Below are 24077 nucleotides of genomic sequence, written 5' to 3'. Positions count from 1 at the left end.
CCTGCAGGCCGTTTTTTGAAAAAGGTGCATGCATGTAAAAAAGGGTGAGCCTTTAAGACACCTATGCAGGTGCGACAGTGCGTGCATATATTTGCATGATTTTACACGTCCCATTTAGGGGAGCTCAATATTTTTATGGACTGCCCTACATGTGAAAATTGCACAAAAGAAGTTCAATAACCTTATCTATAAATTGTGCCACACCAGAATGCATGGTACTTTTCATTTGTGTGCGCATTACATAGGTGCATTGGGGTGAACTAATGGCACCGTCTGACGTCTATAACAAGGATGCAAGTATTTTTGTGCATTGTAGGAACTCTGTAACATACGAATGTGAACTTCGCCTAAGGAATAGAGGGCCTCACGCTACACCCTCAACCTGCTGACTGGACAGTGAAAGACTACCATTAGGCCAATGAGGTAATCAGCATGGTTTTTGTCAATGCACTTTCATGTAGCACACCTGGTTGTCTCCTAGTGCCGCCCTCCCTCTTTGTAGTTCTACAGTAAATATGATTGCACTGAGGAAGACATCAAGTTGGCCTCTATTATTCCGGATGCATTAAAAAAAAAAAAAATAATAATAATTTCAACTTTCTATAAAGGAATATATCGGATATGACTGGAGTGTGCTTTTAATGAAAAATCATTTGCACTGGGTGGGTATACCGTTATTGCAATCCTCTCCTTTGCAGCCCACCTTGTGTAGTGGTTTTATTAAACCTTGTATGAAACTGAAATAATATGTTACATAAAAAGAGCCCAGATCTAAAACGTGTTCAGTAAAAGAGGATCTTACTCCCCCTAGAGACGCTCAGAAAGCATATTTTGCAAAGTGAAAGAAGTATGCTTACTCCCTTGCTGCTTATTTTCTGGGAGGAGGTTTGCTGTTGGCCTGCCGGCCATATGATGCTGAATAACCCAACACTGGTGTTCTGTTTCTTCTTTTGCCTCATTCTATTCTTTTATCTGTCCAGATTAAACTGCAAGTTGCTGTTCCTATTGTGTAAGCCCAGCTGTTGGGTGGAGGAATATACCTGCCTCTTGGGAAACAAAGAGCAGCACATGTAAAGGCACAGGCCTCAGTTCAATGTGGATGTGTATATATTTCATGTTCCTGAAATGGCGCATGCAGCTGCTTTGTCATGGCTTCACAATACTGTGCACCTAGCCACACCTTGAAGAGATTAATTCGGGGAGGTATTCTTGTGTATGGGCTTAGCAGGATGCACAGGCCCCCTTAAGTCACATGAGTTGTATATCTGGATCTGTTGCAGAAAAGACAAGGCAGCCCTATGGGTTCACAGAACGAATAAGGAAAATCACATCTGCGTGATAAAAAATGGTTGTTGGGAACAAACAGCAGGAAAGTATTTGTACATAGCAACCTTTTAGCTTCTGCCTGTTGATTACCTAATTCAGGCTGGGAGATAATTTTTTCCCCCATTTTACATGCTTATGGGTGATCCTTGGGATAACGATACACTCTCCTGTGACTGATCAGGGTCTTATGAAAAATAGTCTAGAAGCCCTTTTTTACTCCCCTAAAGCCATGGTCCTCTTTTGGGTGTCAACGTCACTCTGTCTGATGTGGACACTTTTTATAGACTATTCGGGGGGGGGGGGGGGTCATCTCAGAATTCAGATGAGTGACACAAGTAAAGGACTGTTGGGGACCAACCATTGAAGGACCTGCATCACAGTATTGGCGGTTCCCTACCCCCCTGAAACGGTGCCCTTACACCAGTAGTTTTCAACTCATGTCCTCAGAACCCACAAACAGGCAGATTTTAAGTATTAACCTTGGGAGATGCATACTAGAATACTGCAATCACTGAGCAGCAAATTGTATTACCTGTGATGTATTTCAGTTATCTTGCAAACCTAGCCTATTAATGGGTCCAGAGGACAGGGGTTGAGAACCACTGCCTTGCACGATTGGTGGGAAGGCGTACTAGTAACAAAGTCTTACTGTACATACAACTTGAAATGGTAGGAACCAACACACACACTTTTCAGACAGGAAGGGGCTTTATGACACACATCCTGTTTTTTACCCTTTCCATTGTGCAGGGAATTGCACTCTTGCAGTGGTCATCATCCAGTCTTTTGATTGCCACAATGACTCCCAATGCATTGCTAAAGCAATACAAGGCATGAGTCAAAGGCTTTACAACTGGGGCCACACACAAATTCTAAAACTATTAACTGGACATCACTCACTCCTAGTAAAGCCGCATGTAGTCTGAAGGGTCATGCTGCCCATGCAGGGTCAGTGTCTAAAAATGGAAGGCTGAACTCTACATGCCAGGAATAGTGATATCATTAGAGGGATGGCATCCCTCTACAGATAGAATTCAACGAGAGTTCTTTCTCTCTCTATTATGCCAAATAAACATATCTTAGGTATACTATACACTGAAGCAGCTTAGATAGTAAATTAGCAAAACAGTCACCTGCTTCTAGAAGGTTGAAATTTCCAAACAATACAATAATGTACACTTGAGCAGGAGAAATGGGGAATGGAGAAATCAATATAACTTAACCGAGGCCTGCACAAATCTCACCAAGAACTAGGAGCGGACTTTAAAATAATCTAGGAGCCAACACTACACAACCTGCAAAGGACCATATAGATAGCTAAAAGATAAGTAAAAGATTAAACATTTTATATTGAAAAAAAAAAAAAAAAACAACCACACAACAGCTCATTAGTTCACCAGTAGAACAGCAGCCGAAGATGAAAAACCCAGAAGGAAGACCGGTGTAACGTTAAAAAACCATACCCCGTGAAGAAACCATACCCTCGTCACTTCCGGTCTGAAACAGCTGAGCAGCGCAGTAGTGCGCATGCTCAGAGTCCCGGATACGTGATTGAAGAAGAAAGAATTTGAGAAGTGCGCATGCTCGGTGGGCATGAAATTATCACGGCACTGTCTCTAATGTTATACTTGCGGCGGGTACATTAAAACACTTCGGGTGCAACATAAATCATGTCCTCTCCTATCGCTGTAACTTCCCTCATCTCCGGTAATAAATATAAAAGCGGCGGCGGGTGTATGAGACGTAAATGTGACGGCGATCGCGGCTCCGTGATCCGCTTTTATATTTATTACCGGAGATGAGGGATGTTACAGCGATAGGAGAGGACATGATTTATGTTGCACCCGAAGTGTTTTAATGTACCCGCCGCAAGTTTAACTACCGTGAGAAATCCATACCCTCCGTAGCTGAACCGGAAGTGACGAGGGTATGGTTTTCTCACGGGTATGGTTTTTTCACGGAACACCGGGTTAAGATGGAAGCCACCAGGGACCAGGCAGAGCCATGACCGTGCATTGCTGAAGGACGCCTTCTGTAGGGACATGTGCAGTGCATACCAGTAAATTCTGACTTGAACCTGTAGGGGGGCCCATTTTTTTTACATCCGTGAAAAGACTTCACTACCGTTTTAATAATATGGAACAGTGTATAGAATTGAGGAATGGCGTCATCCATCCAGTTACATCATGGAACAGTATAGCGGTATAGCTAGTTAAGGATTCATTCCACTAGTAATGTCATTGACCTGTGTATACAGCTGGGTATGTGTCATGGTCCCCAGTGATATCACAGGAAATACAGAGTTCAGGAGCAGCATGTGCAATAAGAGTCTCCACATGACCACAGAAGCACCATGACAAACCTTACATGATGTGAGTGGGGGGGGGGGGCTCAGGGGAATTACCAGGGGCTCCATGCCATGTCTGCCCCCAGCCCCACATCCACCCTGGAGTCCTCACCTGTCAGCAACGTCCTCAAGGGTCCCTTTGTCACTTGTCACAGCTCTGGCTTCCAGCCACTGCCTGCTTCACACAATCGCAAAGCATGCACCAAAATGGCGTCCCTGGGTCCCACTATAGAGCGCAAAGCCCAGGGGTCCCACCTCTTCCTCTGCACACAGCACTACTTGCCATTTAGGAAAGGGTGTCTGATAATTGGCATTTTTGCACCCCCCACCCCACTAGCAGTAGTTCTCAATGACCCAGCTACCATGGTTTTTCAGTCACCTCGGTAACCAGAAATTGGCCAACCCTGGCTTAACCAAAATGTAAAAACACCTTGCATTTTTTTTCTTACTAGGAAGAAAGTGCAGTTACCATAATTGGTTGCTACTAATTATGGTAGCTGAGCACTAAACAAATGAAAGTGTTTGAAGGAACTTTAGCAAACAGTACTTTCTTTTGTTTAAAAATTGTTTATATATTCAGAAAGGTATGATTTTGCCATTCTCGGATTCTTTGTGTATGCCTTTTTTTTTCTATTGAATTTGTGTTGATGTGGTGATTTAATGAGTGTACTGTATTTGTCGTGCAGCTATAAAACATGTTTTTACAACTTGGCAAAACAGGAAAGTAATCCTTGTGTGTAGGACTTTGTTCAAGTGACTTGCAGCAGAGGTGTTAATTTATGGAACCAAGGAGTCCAGACGGGGAACACCAGCCATTATTCTTGCTTAGAGCAGAAACAGCATATTCGATTTTTTTTTTTTAGTTGGATGTGCGATGCTGTTAAAAATGTTTTTTGAATCTTGGTTTCTTATGTCCATGACTATATTTTATGGTCTGCAATTGTATTATGCTTTTATTTTTAGTAATATCAATAAAAAAGAAAACTGTTCTGGTTTTCTGTCAGTTTTATTTTAATTTCCTTTTATCAGGTGATATTTCAAACTGATATTTCATATATTTTACGTCCTTTTTTTTTTTTTTTTTTAAATATCTATATTTCTATTTGATGCCAATGACTCACACCAAACAATCTGTACATTGTGGTGCCCTGTAACATAGGTGCACTTAGGTACTGTATATATAATAGTTGGCATACTATTTAGAATGACTACTAGCTACATAAGGACCAAACCTTTTCTGGCACTTTTTGTTTACAAGTAAAAATCCTGTATTTTTTTGCTAAAAAATTACTTGGAAGTCCCAAATGTGTATGTGTGTGTATGTATGTATGTATGTATATGTGTGTGTGTGTGTGTGTGTGTGTGTATATATATATATATATATATATATATATATATATATATATATATATATATATATATATATATATATATATGTGTGTATATATATATATATATATATATATAAATAGATTACGTCACGCAGTATTTGCACAGCAGTTTTTCAAAAGCAATCTTTTGGCAAAAAAAAAATACATTTTACGAATGCATGGAGTTTTTCTGCAAAGAAACACAATCTATAATCCAATATTTTGGTATAATATCAAAGATAAGGATACCGTACATGTCACACTTTTTAAAATTGCACATGCTCGTGGAATGGCGACAAAGTGCGATACTTAAAAATCTACATAGGCAATGCCTAAACAAGTTACCTGTTTAGACTTGCAGAGATCTAGTACTAGAATTAATGCTCTCGTGCTAACGTTTTCAGTGATACTTCACATGCGTGGTACGAGCACAGTTTACATATGCGTGTGCAACCTACATATGCCTTCACTATTGCGCGCCAGCACGGAGGGATAGGGGCACTTTTTTTTTTTTTTTTTGTTGTTTTTTAGCACTTTTATAACTATTATAAGGAATGTAAACATCCTTTGTAATAAAAGGAATGACAGGTCATCTTTATGGAGTCATCTGAGGCCTATAAGACCCCAAATCTCTGCTCTACCTTTAAAAGCAAAAGCTAAAAAAAAAAAAAAAAAAAATCTTTTGCAAAAAAATATTTAATTTTTGCCCTAGTCAGGAAGGTCATGTCATGGTGTTGCTTCAGTCCTCCAAGCTTATAGAGGCAATTGGAGACTATCTGGTTTCTGGTAACCTCTATGGACAGCCGCTCAAACCGTCGGAACCTTTCCTCCACTCACCGATAAAAGCAATAAGCTCAAGAAACCCAAACCCCTCCCGCTGCTTCTAAAAGCGATCCAGCAGCTAATTAGCCGCTCAGACCACTTTAATGAGAATGCTAATCGCCAGCTTGAAAAAAAAAAAAAACCCAGGGAAAAATGCGGTTTTGGCTGATGGCTTCAGTCAGAACCCTGGTAAACCACTTGCAGGCCGGTATATACGGAATGCAGTCGGCAAGTGGCTAGTGCACCGCAGCGCAGATAGTGCAGTATTGCGCGTTACACACTAATGTAAATGTACCCTAAATAAGCATTCCCAATATTAGTTTAGTGTGCAAAATAGAGAATAAAAGACTTTTTCTAAAGGTACTTAAAATAATTTAACTTTTTATATTTAAAATTGTCAGTATTTTTCATTAAAAGTTATTTGTGTGATCAGTATGTTTCCTAAAATAAAAAAAAACCAAAAAAACACCTAAACGCAAAGTCAATATGTACAGTAAAAGATGTGGTCTTATTTCCTTTATATCCACCCTGAAATATGCTTTCCCGAACCACTGCAGTCCCCTCTAATGGGAAAATAGATTTTTCAGCAATTTGTCTTGGTAGCTTGCAATACTAAGATGGGGCAAAGTTGGTATTCCAAAAATATATACCTTTTGTAACATTTCAGCAAACCACAGAAGCCTGTATTTTATGGTTATAATGGAAGTTGGCAGCCACTGTTTGGTATAGAAAAATTGCAGATTAATATGTATGGCCACATGAGTTCTAAACATTCTAAACTTAACCCCAATTCTTACTGAAACAGGAAATGCCACTTGGTATGTACCCTTTTTCCTTAAGCTTTACCAAAATCGCTTTTAAACTCTTGATGTTCAGGGCCAGATCTTAGTTATGTGACCCCTGACCAATCTTCTTGTGCACCACCCTGTGATCACAGATATTTGTGGCTGCATTATTCTGTAAACCTGAGATTTTACTATTTCTGTATGTGGTTTTTTCTTGATTTTTTTTTTTTTTCTTTAAAGCGGTTTATCCATGGGAACATGGAAGTTAAAGCCCAACTGCAGTTAGAGGGGTGTTTTTTTTTTTTTTGTACAAAGGTTTAGAACCTCTATCTGATTTTGAAACTTTAACTTAATTATGTTCTTAAAGCTTATGATTAGCCATTATTTGAAAAGTTATATATGTGTATGTAACAAAATAAATAAGAAAATATTATATTTTATTTTTTAATGTGCGTTCTTTGCTTGTCGCACATCTACAATAGTTGTACTGCGAGCGGGCAGCACCTCCAGATGGTACATCATCACCTTTCTTCTGGGTTATGTGATTGGGCACAGCATTAGTTTTGCAGCTGATTTCAGCCAATGATTTTAGCTCAAGTCATCTGATCGGTTGTGGCCAATCACACAGAGGTCTGTGTTTACAAAAACACAGAACTCTGTATATTGAGACCAGTGATCTGACTGTCAGATAAGTAAAAGCAGCACACATTACACATTGTTAGGCGCACATTTAACCCTTTGCCTCTATAAGTTAACTCTTTTCTAGCCAATGTGGCTAGTACAGTGTCAGTGTACTGTATTAGCACTGATCGCTGTATTAGGGTCACTATTGGTATCAGTCAATGTGCGTACCTCCCAGCCAGTATCGGCTAACACCAGATTTCCCACAACACTATCAGTGCCACTATGTCACTGATCACCGCCATTACAGTATACTGTCTATAGCTGCGTAAATTCCAGCATATAAATTATAGTTTATAGAAACTATAACTTTCACGCAAACTGCTTAATATACACTTATTGGACTTTATTTTTTTACCAAAGACTTGTAGCAGAATACATTTTGCCCTATATTTATGAAGAAATTCGATTTTTTTTTTTTTTTTTTTTTTTTTTTTAAACTTTAATAATTTTTTTTTTTTCAAAATTTCTGGTCTTTTTCGTTTAGATCACACAAAAAAAAAAAAAACAGTGCTCACATACCACCAAAAGAAGGGGGTAAAACCTTACAAAACTTAAGTGGTTAAGAGTAAACTGCACTGGCTGCGGATATTTAATACCCGCAGCTAGTAGGTGGTAAGATCAAATGCTCGGGCTTTCGGGAAGCTCATTTAAAGCAGTTCTGTTGAAAAAAAAAAATTCTGTAGGATGAGTCTCAGAGGAGGTACACAGCTCTGCTCCTCTCATAGCCGTGATGGTCCCATCTGGCATAATCAGTCAATCTGCCCACAAGCATGCTGGCTGTGCTGAAAGTCCAGTATGCTTTGCAAAGAGACTATTTTGGAGGTACTTTGTATGAAATGTTTAAGGCAGCTTACACACGATACTCCTGTTAGAGCATCTACGTTTTTTGGCATAATTGTAATGCGCACATTTGCGTGCATTTTCGCGCTTATACGCTCGCGTAAATGCGCGTAATTTCACGCAAATTCTAGCGTTCTTGATATGCAATTGGCATTTTGGCTCATTTGAGTGCATTCGCGCATATTTGCGCGCATCAGGCATAAATTACTGACCAAAAATGCAGATTTTTCTATTTTGTTCTTACTGAAGAATACGCGGCGCTCATTTACGCGGCTGTGTGCATAGGCACATTAGGAATGAATGGGCTCTATTTTAGCTCAGAAAAAAAAAAAGCTGTACTGAGCATTTTTAAGCTGCAGTGTGCAAGAGGTCTTAATAGAAATTTAAATAAATGTAAAAAAGAGAATAAAAACTTTAACAAAAACATAATACTGTCCCAATAAAGGACCTTAAAAGCACAATAATTCAACCTCCCTACTATAACACTTCACCTCACCTGCTTATTTACCATGGGGGGAAAAAAAAAAATCCTAGTCTTGCTCGATCATAGTCCATTTTCTTCCAATGCTGGATGTGTCTGGGCAGTGTGCAGTCATAGGACTTTCTCAAGGGTTTCCAGGAACATTAGATGGCACTATAAACTTCTGAGAGCACACTGGAGAGAATTGAGATTTGCAAGCAAAGCCACTGCTAGGGGCAGCCCATGAGTTTTCCTGAGATGAGTAAGCAAGCGGAGTGAATGGTATCATGTAAAAGAACTTAAAAGGTTGAGTTTATTTTCCTTTGATAAAAGATCACTTGGTCTTTTAACTCAAGTGGTAAGTAGAAGATTGCTTGTGTTGTCCAAAAAATATGGCTGCAAAGCAAGACCGAAAAGTTGGATTTATCACCTTCTAGAGATTTGGGGTGTACTGTGTGTGTTCAAAAGGATCTTCAAGCTCTGTGGAAAGAGTCAGCAGCTACAAATACTATAGCTGCTGACTTTTGATTAACAGGATACTTACCTCTTCAAGGGTGCAGCGCTGTTCTCACCTGGGTTGGCCACTCTACACTTGAATGGTCTCGCAGCCTTCTGGACCTGTTACATGTCCCAGAAGGCTGCGGGGGGGGGGGAGATTAGGGGGGAGGGAGGCAACTTTCACTCAGATTGCTTAGGCGATCTGAGCAGAAGCAGGTACCCACTATCCCCCCCCCCCCCAAAAAAAAAAGTATCCAAAAGAGAGGAGGGGAGAGAGGGCTAAAAAATTAAACTTCCCCTTTTGGGTGAAATTTTGTTTTCAGTTCTGTAAAAGGATTATGAAACCTTTCAATTAACCATAACGTTTGTAATAAAGAAGGAAGTATGTCTGCTACTGAAGGTGGTGGTATTATACATATTTCCTTTATGCTATAACTTTTCTTAAATGTACCTGCCCCCACTTCTGACTCAGATTGCCACATTGTCCTGACACGGAGCCGCAGTCTGGCCCGGCCCCTCTCTCTCCTCATTGGCTCACTGGCTTTGATAGCAGTGGGAGCCAGTGTCTCAGCCAATGAGGAGGGGAGTCCCGGGCAGCCGAGATACTTCTGCAACATTGCTGCTGGATCTAGAAACACCTCTAGAGGGGGGGGGGGGGATGCTGCACACAGAAGGATTTTTTAAAATTACTTTACAATCTCGTTAGGTTTTATATATGAAGCTTTCTATGTGAAGGGATTAATGTGGAGGAATTTATCAAGGACTATTACCAGTGCCATTATTTAATCAGTTCATGTTTTGTGTGAGGTTTGTCTTAACACTTTTTTTTTTTGCTGTTATATACACACACATTTAATTCTCAATACGGATTTTTTGGTACTCTATTATTAATATTATTGATTATTCTTTGTAGGAACACACACCGGTGGTAGCAGCAGCTATATCATGTTTAAAATAAAAAAAAAAAAAAACTTTTTTGACTTTGCAATCACTTTAAAGTTTAACTTTTGTGTGTTTTGTTTTCATTTTCTGAGGATCTTCGGTTCTTAAAAGAATTGCTCATTTTAACAGTTGATATTTTTGTTTTTTCTCTTAGAATTTTTCAAAGAACTTCTGAAAAATGCAGAGTCCTCGTTAAATGACATGTTTGTGCGGACGTATGGACGATTGTACATGCAAAATTCTGAACTTTTTAAGGATTTCTTTGTGGAACTGCGGAAATATTATGTTGGCGGGAATGTAAATTTGGAGGAAATGTTAAATGACTTTTGGGCTCGGTTATTGGAGCGCATGTTCAGATTGGTGAACCCACAATATCAGTTCACAGATGAGTATTTGGAGTGCGTCAGTAAGTACACTGATCAGCTGAAGCCGTTTGGGGATGTGCCACGTAAACTCAAGCTCCAAGTCACACGTGCCTTTGTGGCAGCTCGTACCTTTGCACAAGGTCTGGCGGTGGCCAGGGATGTTATAAACAAGGTTTCCACGGTAAGTTTTTCTTTTTTGTTTTGGATCAGCATGGAGGTTTCTTGGCAGCCAGTAAATGTGAACATCATTCACTTGGAAGTTTGTGCCAAGTTTGTTCTCTTGATCAGTGTCATGCTATGGGTGTGCTGTATGTCAGAATTACATGGACAAATAAAAAAAAAAAACAAAAAAAAAATATTTCTTAGTGCATGCCAGATGTAAAGATTCAAGATATAGTTGCATTTGAGCAGAGTTTAGATGGAAGGAAGTAATGGCCTAAATAAGAGATGCTATTTTGACTTGGAATTATTTTTTTTTATTCATTTTTTTAAAACTAAAAAATAGTTTCCCCAACTTTTTCTAGATAATAGGAAAATCTTGAAATGATAAATTTATAGTTTTATCAGTTGAACACATTCCTCTTTGAGCAGGTGACCTGATGTTATCGTGCAAAAATGAAAGGCAAGTTGATGACAGGGGGTGTCCCACACAAATTCCTAATTATAATGATAAATGCATCTGTAATGGAGATTCCTAAATGACATTCAAATAAGGGAATTGCAACCAATGATGCCTCAGGGGGGAATTATGCAAATCATTTAATTTATCTCTACAAGCACTGTTTAATATTTAATTTTCGTGCATGTGTTTTAACTTCTAGGGCAATTTCCTTTTTTTTTCTTTCTCTGTTCACATCACTCCTAGCACTCTACACCAAACATTTCTACATTAAGCAGTTTTTTCTTTATCCTTTACAAAAATGTGATATTTGATAGACTGAGCTTGGTGGGTACTGCAGGGACCAGTCAGAGCAGAATACTTGTGGAGAAAATGAACAATATTGACATAAGAAGCCACTATTGGCTGTGGTGCATTATCCTGACAATACATGCTTGTCTGACCATATGAAGTAATGAAAGAGAAACAGAACCAGTGTTTAATGAGGTTCTCCAGCATGCAAAGGAACCTGTTGTAAAAGAAATGGATGCAGCTATTGCAGACCTGTCTTTCTGAAGAGGCTAGTTTCTTGGTTGTCATCCTAATGTTTTAATCAGTACTTTGTCTCTAAACCTTATGGCAGTGATCAGGTTCGGGACAAGGGGTGGGCAGGAGGGACGGTTGCCCTGGGCGCAATGGTTTATTGCAAGGATGGGGGGGTGCCTTGACCCAAACCCTAAGGGAAGGGGGGGCGTGGTCTGGCATCCTTGCCCAGGGTGCTGGATCACCTTGTCCCAGCACTGGCATTGAATCCAGATGAAGTGAGGTAACTGGTATTTTCAGAAACAGACTAAGGCCCTGTTAACTCCTGAGCGTATTTCAGCTCGTAAAACGCTCATTTCTGAAGTCTCAAAACAAGCAAAATCCCATTCATTTCAATCTCCTGAAGCAAAATGCCTGAAGCTCTAAAGTACATGAGCTTCTTTTTTGGCAGATTACAGGTGTTTTTGTTAGATGTCAATGCCTTCTCCAAACACCTGCAAAAAATGCCTGAAAAACGCCTGGAAAAACAAGCCTGAAAACATCCAAAAAAATGCCTGCAAACGATACGCTCAGGTGTGAATGGAGCCTAATGGCTGGAATACACAGGCCGAATATTGCCCGACCGTTCGACCGCCGACCATCGAAACAGTGCATGCGTGATGATGAGCTACAGATTTTAAATGAACGACCTTAACACCAACGTATAGAATATCGTTCATTCGAAAACGAGACAGAGTTTTTTGTTTTTTTCGAACGGGATTTTTCGTTCACAATATCGATATCGGTCACTGATGGCTGGGCATTAACGAGTAGAATATCGGCCGATCCTTCGCTGAACGGAAATTTTCGGCCGATTTTCTTATCGGGTATTCCGGCCAGAAGACTGGGATGCCATTAAAATTCATATGCATGTAAAGACAGGTGTCCCAATACCTTTTGATAATATAGTTTGTTTGTGTCTGACTCCCAGTTGAGATACTCTGTATATTCTATTTCTGGGTATATTTATTATATGTATGATACAAGTTTTATATTTTTATATATATATATATATATATATATATATATATATATATATATATATATATATTATTATTGCTTTCACTGTTTCAAAGTATAAATTATCCCCTTGTGGGGATTTTCTGCCCCAGCCTTAAGGGCTATTTTTTTTTCAAACCAATCACAACAGGTGATTAAAAAAAAAAACGTGCTGTTAATACTAAATGTCTTATGCTGGCCATGCATGTATCTATTTTTGGCCATTCGATGAATGGACTAATGTCATTCGCAAATTTAGCCTTTTGAAATAAATGTAATTTCTGAACAAAACACATAACATACACTGTCTGAAAAGTCGTCCGATTGAGAAGTTTTCTATTCTGCTTCTTTGAATTTTCCCGTTACTGTGGTCGAAAACCAACTTCAGTTGACCCCACTAACACAAAATCATACGTTCTTAAAATGAACATTTTTTTGTAGCAGGTTACCTGCCTATGACAAGGGAGACAGTCATTCATAATATTCTAATACAGTCCTGTCTAAAAATCAGCAAAAAAGTGTTTTAAGGTCTTCATTTTTTTAAATATAAATTTTGATCTCTGATGATATGTACCAGATTCAAGCTCTAATAGAGTATGTATATGTGCATATATATATATATATATATATATATATATATATATATATATATATATATATATATATATATAGCTGCTCATTTTATATTCACAACTGCATATAGATATAAAGTTATACAATCCGATTTAATCAAAACAATCGGCCAACTAATCAATTATGAAAATAATTGCTAGTTGTAGCCCTACTTAAGAGTGGAAAAAACTGCTGGTAACTTAAAGGGGAACTGCATTTGCCATTCTGAAGCTTCCCTCCAACCACTTTGCATATTTTATATATTCTGTGATTCTGTACTTGCCAATATGCTGCAGAAATCTCCCTCCACTAAGTCTGGCTGCAGCCATTTTAACTGTGGGCAGCTGAAGCTCCTGCCTGTTTACTTCCTGGATTTACAGAAAGACGCACACGCACCGCGCTCCGAGGTCGCCCCGAAATAGTACAGGACCCTTTTTCTAAGTCGGAGCGACTTGTGTCGCTCCTATTAGAACGGGTCCTGTAGGGGTCAATGGACCGCGAGGGAGCGCGACTTGTCAGGCTGACAAGTCGTCTGACAAGTCGCGCTAATGTGAACCTAGTCTTACAAGAGTGCTTACATTGCTTTGTATTATTGAAAATGTCTGCTGCAATATTTTTCTCCTGGATACATTGATGCCGATAATGTAAGTTAAGGATGCTGAATAAATCTAATTTATGCCTTGTAAAACTATATAGGCATTGCTAAGCTTCAAGCCTTTTTATGCATTTTTAGCATGCTTTTCTTAAAGCAGTCCTCTCGCCACTTAATGTGCATGCTAAACGATGTCCTCTTTGTGTAGTAAAATGTACTGACACAATCTCCCGCACAGCCTCTTGTGTCTAGAGTTGTGGCTGCTGTTTACATTGGCATTATGCGTAAAGTTTATTTCATTTGAACATAGCAGTAGCAATGCATTGGCTGCTTTAATGCAGCGATCTCACTACAGTTGAGCCTGGTGGAGCGAATCTCATTACAGTTCGAGCCCGGAGCAATGATCTCTCAAGGTTCGAGCCTAGAGCAGTGATCTCGCAAGGTTCGAGCCTGGAGCAGTGATCTCGCAAGGTTCGAGCCTGGAACAGTGATCTCGCAAGGTTTGAGCCTGGAGCAGTGATCTCGCAAGGTTCGAGCCTGGAGCAGTGACCTCGCAAGGTTCGAGCCTGGAGCAGTGATCTAGCAAAGTTCGAGCCTGGAGCAGTGATCTCGCAAAGTTCGAGCCTGGAGCAGTGATCTCGCAAGGTTCGAGCCTGCAGCAGTGATCTAGCAAAGTTTCGATCCCGGAACAGCGATCTCGCAAGGGTTCGAGCTCGGGGCAGCGATCTCGCAAGGGTTCGAGCCCGGTGCAGTGATCTCGCAAGGGTTCGAGCCCGGTGCAGCGATCTCGCAAGGGTTCGAGCCCGGTGCAGCGATCTCGCAAGGGTTCGAGCCCGGTGCAGCGATCTCGCAAGGGTTCGAGCCCGATGCAGCGATCTCGCAAGGGTTCGAGCCCGGTGCAGCGATCTCGCAAGGGTTCGAGCCCGGTGCAGCGATCTCGCAAGGGTTGAAAGATATACATTGATACAATGTCAGATGAAGATTGAAAAAGTACACTCACTGATAATGTATTGTGAAAAACATTTCTTAGTCAGGGGATAAACTGTTTAATTTATTTTTTGGCCTTTGCACTTAGTCCATGTGCTGTCATGACATAGGAAGTGAAGGAGTTAATGATTATGCCGGCAGTTTCCCAAAGTAATAATTAGTCAATTCCCTTTGTTCCCACTGTTAGGCCAGGCATGGCTGAGAGGTGTTGAAATTCTAAATGGTGTGACTCAGACCTATGAGTCAGCCGAGAAACATCCTCTATAAATCCACGCAAAATTGCCTTACTTCGAACCTCCCTCGCTCCAACTCTTACACCTTTTGGCCCCAAATGTAATACTGAAAGGATTATATATATATATATATATATATATATATATATATATATATATATATATATATATAATATATATATATATATTCAGATGACAGCAGCCGCTCATCTCCCCTCGCCCCCGACCCGCCCCAGCTCTGACTGATACCTCATAGTTGTATCTGTCTTTAATTTTTTTTTGTACCCAGATGACCGCAGTAGTGTCTGTTTAGCTCTATATTGCAGGCATAGTCATCAAGTCTTCACAGCACTATTTTTTTCCTTCTAAGGAGAAACTGTAAGGGCTTGGTTATCCTGGGAAAACACTACTTTAATGCATTTTTTGTTCATTGAGACATATATATGGCTACTTGCACACAGAATAAAGCTCTATAGATAGCTGCGCTAACCAATATGTAAACTGTTAATACCCGAATCAACATGCAATAAAAATATATTCAAAACTGCTAGTGATGTACAACAAACCAAAAGAATTTTAAAATATTGTTATCAAAACTGAAAAATTAGAATAAAGTATTAAAGTATCTAATTATTCTAATTTTTATTTTTCAGTTTTGATAACCATATTCTTAAATTGGTTTGTTGCACATCACTAGCAGTGTTTGATAATATTTTTATTGCATGTTTTGGGTATTATCAGTTTACATATTGGTTAGAGCAGATATCTATAGATCTTTATTTAGTGCACACGTCTTAATGAAGTTTCTCTAGCTGCTGCAAACCACATTGGTTATATCTGAACTATTTGGTTTATGCCGGTGACACACACACACACACACAAATAAGTACTTGCACACAGAGCATCCAGCTGCTGTACGCGCAAATCTGACATTTTATTGTATACGGGAGACACGTTCAGCGTCCAGCTTCTCTGTTTGCTGCCTGCGCTGTCAAACTCTCCAGGCTGGAATTTTTTTGGAGCTTACCATTGAACTGGTAGTGGTTCTTGGGGCCCTATGTGCAGTACAATTCAAGATGTGGGCTTGGAGGGTCCTGCTTCTGAGAGCTAGAAGTCCTGGATGTGAGTTTTCTACTATATGTATACAATATTTGCTCATGAAAAGGTAATCCTAGGGAGCTGTGTGTTGGCAAGAGACATTAAAGTAGACCATGTTTGTTTTGTGGCTTCATTAAAACCTCAGTGAGAGTCAAAATCTTCGTTGATACCAACGTGCGAAAGCATGGAAAATCACACTTTCCTGCATGAACCAAAACGCATGGTACCACAGTGCCATGTGTTTTGGTGAAGTGCCATTTTTAAATCGCTCATAGGGCAGCCCTTGGAAATCTTCCCTAGTTGTGACGTGTGAGGATGAGTCACAGCTACAAATCACTGGGTTGAGTCATTGACTTCCACTTGTGTATGTAACTTGCATCAATGAAGCTTTGTAAACCAGGCTTTTTCATATTTTCTTGGACTAAAACAATATTTTTTTTAATTGTTTTCTTCCTGACCATAATTAAGATATCTAGAAAACCACTGCATGTTTCCTTTATAATATCGAACCTGTGTGAGCATTAAAGTGGAGGTTTAGACAAATTCTAAGTAAAGGCTAAATCTACTTTCCCCTCCATTCTAAGACTATTCTATTTAACCCTGTAAAGATCTATGTACTTGCCTATGCTGAGACTGCTCCAGTCCAGTCACATGATCGGGTTCCAGCGCTGGCTTCAGTGTAGAATAGGGGGCAGTTGACAACGGATACCCCATAATAAGCCCATAAGTGAGGTCACCACACAGGCATTTGCAGCCATTATCCCCAGTCTCTCCTCTACACAGAAGCCACCACTAGAGATCCTTTGACTGGACCAGAGCGGCTTCAGAAATAGAAAGTAATACAGATCTTTTCTTTACAGGGTAGATAGAATAGGCTTAGACCTGGGGTTTGAGAGTAGGCTTAGCCTTATGCCCCGTACACACACATAGATTATTGTCCGGGAATTTTCGACCAACGTTCGATCGGCCAATTTTCGGCTTGTTAGTATGATTTTTCCGACAACCGACTCCGACTTTTCGGCCGAAAAAAATCTGGTGTGCAGGCTATAAAATTTTTGTTGGCTGTCAACACAACGGCCGATTTTCCGTCAGTCAGTACAGATTTCAGCAGACAAAAATCTGATAAGCAAGACTGGGCATGCTCAGAGAAGAAAAAACACACGGAAAGTAAACCAGCACATGACATCACTTCAGAAGTAGATTTTTGTTGGCCGAGAAAATTCGTGTGCAGTCTAGGCACATTCCAACCAACAAAACACCACTCTGGACAAAAGTCGGCCGATCGGTCGGCCGATAATCGTTGCGTGTGTACGAGGCATTAGTTAGAATTTGCCTGAACTTCCACTTTAAGTTTCTGAACTAAGTCCACAGTACATTTTTTGTTGAACTCCAGCCAATACAATTCCACCAGTCCAACTCCTTAAAAATCTATAAAAACTCTATAAAAATCTTATAGAAATGTCAAAGTTCACACCAGGTTTACATAAAGCTTAGCATTTTCGCAACACCCCATGTGATGGTGCTTAGAAATATCAATAATTTGGTCAGGGATCTAGCAGTGCAGTATGAGAGGCAGGGGCAGTGGGGCATCTTACATGCACATACTTGTTCTGGCTTGGTAAGTGAAGAATTTTAAAATAAACGGTCCCCACTCTTTGACTGTAACATCCTTCTAAAAAAGGATGCCTAATATCCATCTATGAAAGTCTGAGTATTACTGTTTTGCCATCTTGAAATAAAAAAAAAAAAACTGAAAGATTAAATAGTAATAGTGATTGTAAAGGAAAAAAAATGTTTTTTAAAATGGCAAATAATGTTTTACTTACCCGCTCTGTGCAATGGTTTTGCACAGAGCAGCCCTGATCCTCCTCTTTTTGGGTCTTCTGCTCCTGGCTCCTCCCCCTTGCTGAGTGCCTCAATAGCCAGCCTCGTGCTATGGGGGGTCAGTCATGCAGACCTGATCCCAAGCCCCGCTGTGTATCCATTGACACAGTGCGGCTTGACACTGCTCTCTGCTTCCTCCCTACTAGCGGTGATTGACAGCAGCAGGAGCCAATGGCTTTTGCTCCTGTTTCTGATCATGAGGAGAGAGAGCAGGGATTCTGCTCTCGGACATAGTGCTGGGTTAGGCTCAGGTAAGTATAAAGGTGGGGCGGGGGAGAGCTGCACTTAGGTTTTTTTACCCTAATGCACAGAAAAAAAAACACATGCCTTTAGAACCACTTTAAGTAATGCATAGGATTGAAAATTCAGGTTTTTCAAAAACTTTTGGGTTTCTTTATTGGTCTTGATACTCTAATGCAATTTTTAGGTCGCTGGTGGATAATCTATATTGCAAGTAGCTACATCTACTTGGGGTTAGGGTTTAAACAAGTTTTTGACATCTATAATCCCTGAAACTAGCTGGGTTGAACTGGAAAGTCCTGACTCCTTTTGTCTAGACTACGGAGGATTCCTGAGATTGTCCCATGGCAGCGGTGCAGAAAACTTGGCAGTGCAAGAATAATAGGATGAGTGTATAATTGCAGGTCATAGCATGCAGAGCTGCTGGTAATCATAAGGTATTGCTGACTGCTCTGGTACACGGGCTGCACTGTTGATACTTAATTTTGCTCTTCTGGACGATACAAACATGTGTGAAGCATACCACATGCATTGCATTCTGACCCTTCTGGCATGTGAAGGGTTAATATCTTAAATTCCAGCGTGCACAAATTCCACTTAATGATCATTCTTAAATTCTTTTTTGTGTATCTGGTTCTACCCCCCTCCCTTATTTCCTAGCAAAACAAGCATTCTGCGATGACGACAGTGTTGAAGAGCCTAAATCAACTCCATATGTAGTTTTGTTCCTATTTAGTTGAAATATGTCTCAACTCTGAAGAGGTACAAGTGCTACATGAACTGTTAAAGTATATTAAAAAGGATGTAACATTTTGTTCATCTTTAAAGGTACGTAACTTTTTGTTTGCAATAAAGTATATAAAAACCTAGTCCTGTCATTGTCCCCTTTTCTCTTTAAAAGCGGTAGTAAACCGCAGTTAAAGAGAAAATAAATTAAATATATACTGGTGTGTGTATATATGTATGTATGTATATATATATATATGTATGTGTGTGTGTGTATATGTATATATGTATGTATATATATATATATATATATATATATATATATATATATATATATATATATATATACATACATACATACATACATACATACATACATACATACATACATACATACATATATACATATATACATACACACACCCCTGCAAGGGATGAGGGACCGTGAGGACGCTCAGACCACGCTACCCGGACCTCTCTCTTCCTTCAAAAACCCATGGACATTGAAAAAACTGAACAGGAACAGCCGGACCAGCACCCCCTAGCGGAGACCACTGGAACTGTTCACTACTACAGGACCAGTTGGAGCAATGCTCCCCCTAGTGGATGACACTGGAAATATATACCACAAAATATACTTTGCAAAATTTGACCAGACACGGGATGATTCAATGTTTTCTCCTCCCGAACTGGCCCAAAGAATATATGTAACCACTACATCCAGTTGATTCTTATGAGGACCCGAGGACTATAAGCAGGCCCAGGCACAACACGTTATCACCTTATCACCACCTAAAGATGGTTGACATTAGGGCTGCAACTAACGATTAATTTGTCTGTCGACTAATCTATTGATTATTTTTACGATTAGTCGACTAATCTAACGATTATTTTTATTTTATTTTTTTGTTTGAGTGTTTTTTTGATTAGCTAATTAATCCTGTAATTAATACAGACCCCTCAGTAAGCCCCCTCCCAGTATAGACCCCACAGTAAGCCCTCCCACCTAGTACAGACCACTTAGTAAGCCCCCCTCCCAGTACAGACCCCTCAGTAAGCCCTCCCACCTAGTACAGACCACTTAGTAAGCCCCCCCCCCTCCCAGTACAGACCCCTCAGTAAGCCCTCCCACCTAGTACAGACCACTTGGTAAGCCCCCCTCCCAGTGCAGACCCCTCAGTAAGCCCTCCCACCTAGTACAGACCCCTTAGTAAGCCCCCCCTCCCAGTGCAGACCCCTCAGCAAGCCCTCTCACCTAGTACAGACTGTACTAGGTGGGAGGGCTTACTGAGGGGTCTGCACTGGGAGGGGGGGCTTACTAAGGGGTCTGTACTGGGAGGGGGGCTTACTAAGTGGTCTGTACTGTACAGACCACTTAGTAAGCCCCCCTCCCAGTACACTAGTACAGACCACTCAGTAAGCCCTCCAACCTAGTACAGACCCCTTAGTAAGCCCCCCCTCCCAGTGCAGACACCTAAGTAAGCCCTCCCACCTAGTAAAAACCACTTAGTAAGCCCCCCCTCCCAGTGCAGACCCCTCAGTAAGCCCTTCCACCTAGTACAGTATGTACTAGGTGGGAGGGCTTACTGAGGGGTCTGTACTGGGAGGGGGGCTTACTAAGTGGTATGTACTAGGTGGGAGGGCTTACTGAGGGGTCTGTACTGGAAGGGGGGCTTACTAAGTGGTCTGTACTGTACAGACCACTTAGTAAGCCCCCCTCCCAGTACACTAGTACAGACCACTCAGTAAGCCCTCCAACCTAGTACAGACCCCTTAGTAAGCCCCCCCTCCCAGTGCAGACCCCTCAGTAAGCCCTCCCACCTAGTACAGACCCCTTAGTAAGCCCCCCCTCCCAGTGCAGACCCCTCAGTAAGCCCTCTCACCTAGTACAGACTGTACTAGGTGGGAGGGCTTACTGAGGGGTCTGCACTGGGAGGGGGGGCTTACTAAGGGGTCTGTACTAGGTGGGAGGGCTTACTGAGGGGGTCTGTACTGGGAGGGGGGCTTACTAAGTGGTCTGTACTGTACAGACCACTTAGTAAGCCCCCCTCCCAGTACACTAGTACAGACCACTCAGTAAGCCCTCCAACCTAGTACAGACCCCTTAGTAAGCCCCCCCTCCCAGTGCAGACCCCTCAGTAAGCCCTCCCCCTAGTACAGACCCCTTAGTAAGCCCCCCCTCCCAGTGCAGACCCCTCAGTAAGCCCTCCCACCTAGTACAGACCACTTAGTAAGCCCCCCTCCCAGTACAGACCCCCCAGTAAGCCTTCCCACCTAGAACAGGCCATTACAAGCCGCCACAGTACAGTACAAGCCGGTGTAGGGCCGCACATGTGACATCTCTACGTAGCTGGGGGGTGATCGGGGAGGATGGCGTTGCGGCAGAAGCTGTGGCAGAGTACAGGGGTGCTGGAGCTCACCTCGTCTCCAACATCGGTGTGGACGGAGCCCGGCGGGGGAATTTCAAGCGGCGCGGCGGCCGGCCAGAGGGCGTGTGACGTCACGCGTTGACGCGTCGACGCTTTTCACGCACGTCGACGATTTTTTGTAGTCGACGCGTCGTGGCAGCCCTAGTTGACATATTTCCTTGATAAAGGCTTCCCCGCCGAAACGCGTAGGAAATTTGAACACTCTCTCATACAAAGATCCAACGCCACCCCAAGACGTTCGGACCAAAAGAGAGAGACTAATGTCACTTTACCACCATGTCACTTCCTTCATACTTTTCTTCACCCTCACTTATGGGTCTCTAACCCATACACTATACGTACTACATCTGTTGTAACTCAAACGTACAATATTTACCTTATATGTTATTATGAATAAATATTTTATTATATTCAAGAGATACTCTTCTATGTATTAGCCCTTTAAAAGTCCCACACCTTGGCTTGAGGCACCAAAACCTCCCCCTTCAATATACTTTGGGATGACGGCTAAAACCGAACTGAAAACTTCTCAGGGAATCGCACACCTATAAAACACAGCACACTATATACTCACAAACAATAGATATGACCAGCAGTGAATGATAGCCTTGAAGTTGATCCGAAAGATTAGTTGTCCGGGTGCCTGTATGGATAGGATCCGACCGATCCGCCGTGTGGTCCGCTCGAGCCAGTGGAGGAACGGCTTTCTCCGAACCCTAGGGACACTGCGTGCAATGTCGGAGCTTCCTGCGGCGTACTTCCGGCTAACAACGTGGGGCGTGATGACGTGGATAGGCGACGCTTTGTCGGAGCATGCGCTCCTTCCTCAGGCCTCTAGGGGCACGCAGCCTATGGCTACGTGAGTGGCCGGCGGCACTATGACGACACTTCCGCAGATGCACGCAGGAGTTGCTGTTTACGGCACGGGCTCTGAAGGTCTGGCACGGTACTTTTAGACTGAAAGTGTTTAGGTTTGACTTCATTGAATGGTTTTGGTAAACCTAAAGGAAAATTGTATAATGTATGGCCAGCCTAAGCTTCTATGAATGGATGGGGCAGATGATTGAAAGGCTTGCCCCCTTCATTATAAATCACTGTTCATTCCTAAAAGCTGGATGCAGTATGGTTTCTATAAACGAAGAAGGTGGGTGGAAAGGGTGGGTATAGTCGGCATTTTTGAAGATTCTGAATATATTCTGTATGATGAAGCTTTACAAGTAGGTTGACCCCTAAAGACACAAATGTCACTTGTTAATATTAAAATTGTGTTGTCATTTGCATCTTTTTCTCCAGTTGCTGACCTTACATAGTGCAAGCGATCAGCTTTGATGTATGTATAGAAATCAGATATGGGCTGCTGTAAAAATTCCCAGCGCTGAAGGTTGTCTTTTACAACATTTACAGTACCACTACCAAGCACTTCAGCTCCACAGAATCAGCAATTTACAAATTTGTATTTGCATAGACTGAATGTTCACACTTCAATTTTTCTGGTAAACTGTCAAGCCTGTGGTCAGAGAGATCTTGATGCTTATATTTCAGGATGCTGGTACAGAGTATTGACAGGTGTCCCCCTTTGTGTGACCACCCCCTTTTCTATATTAAATCATTCATAGCACACCTGAGCATAGAAGTCTGAAGACCACTAGAGCACACAATGATGATTTCCCATGTTATGTTCCCAAGCAGGGGTTAAGGAACTGGCTTAGTCCTAGTACAGTGATGATGAACCTTGGCACCCCAGATGTTTGGGAACTATATTTCCCATGCTCATGCACTCTGCAGTGTAGTTGAGCATCATGGGAAATGTCGTTCGAAAACATCTGGGGTGCCAAGGTTCGCCATCACTGTCCTAGGAGAACCAGGGTCCCAGTCAGATGGCTGCAGTCATACTCCTATACCATAACTGAGTGCTGTATAATACACCAAATGTAACAAATCTGTCAACTAGTTTGTGTTTGGTCCCATCTTTTGAGCTTTTATATTATCCCAACATTCTAATGCATTAAACACAGCCCTCTTATGGAATTTATTTGCTAGGTTTCTTGATTAAAGTATAGCTAAAGGCAACCCTTTGTTTTATAGTTTGACTAAGCAGAGGGGGATTAAAACACCAGCCAGATTTTTATTGTTGTCTGTGCTCCCATTAGAGAGGTTCATCCCAAATTTTGGGTTGTCCCCAGCACAGTAATAGAGCGGAAATCTTCCAATGGGGACACTAGTTCTAGTCAGCTTCATGTGGCAGCCCATGAGTTCCTTCACTCCCCTATTTATCCTGTTTACCGTTATCGGAAGTAAAAGAAAAATAATAAAAAAAATTCAAATTGTAGGGAAATCTTTCAATGGGGACACTAATTGTGGTGACCTGGGGGGTCCCCAGGGATTTCCTCTCACTTACTGTTTTGGCTATGGCACAGGAAGTAGAGGGAGATTTCCCCAATGGAACATTGGTGGCAAAATGAAAGGTCAGGTGGTAATACCCCTCCCTTACTCTATCCAAAATGAAGAAAAAAGTTAAGCCTTTAGTTCTACTTTAATATAAATTTGTGCGTACAAATTTAGAAAAGAGAGCCAAGTTCATGTCTTTAGATCGATTCTAATTTCTAAACGATATCGGACTGGAATAAATACTGCCATACATGGCCCAAGCCTTCTGAA

The 24077-nt window shown here is 41.3% G+C and overlaps 1 protein-coding gene across 1 annotated transcript in view; it reads left to right on the top strand.

Moving 5' to 3' along the window:
* The window catches only part of GPC4 (glypican 4), a 182780-nt gene that overhangs the window by 94741 nt on the left and 63962 nt on the right, over positions 1-24077 (top strand). The window contains exon 3 of the mRNA XM_082262515.1: positions 10229-10620. Coding sequence (XP_082118641.1) covers positions 10229-10620 — 392 coding nt within the window. The remainder of the gene's footprint in view (positions 1-10228; positions 10621-24077) is intronic.

Source organism: Pelophylax lessonae (assembly GCF_965119305.1).
Source record: "Pelophylax lessonae genome assembly, chromosome: 7".
NCBI classification, from domain to species: Eukaryota; Metazoa; Chordata; class Amphibia; order Anura; family Ranidae; genus Pelophylax; species Pelophylax lessonae.
The sequence above is the reverse complement of the archived record's forward strand: the minus strand, read 5'-3'. Positions and strand labels throughout refer to the sequence as shown.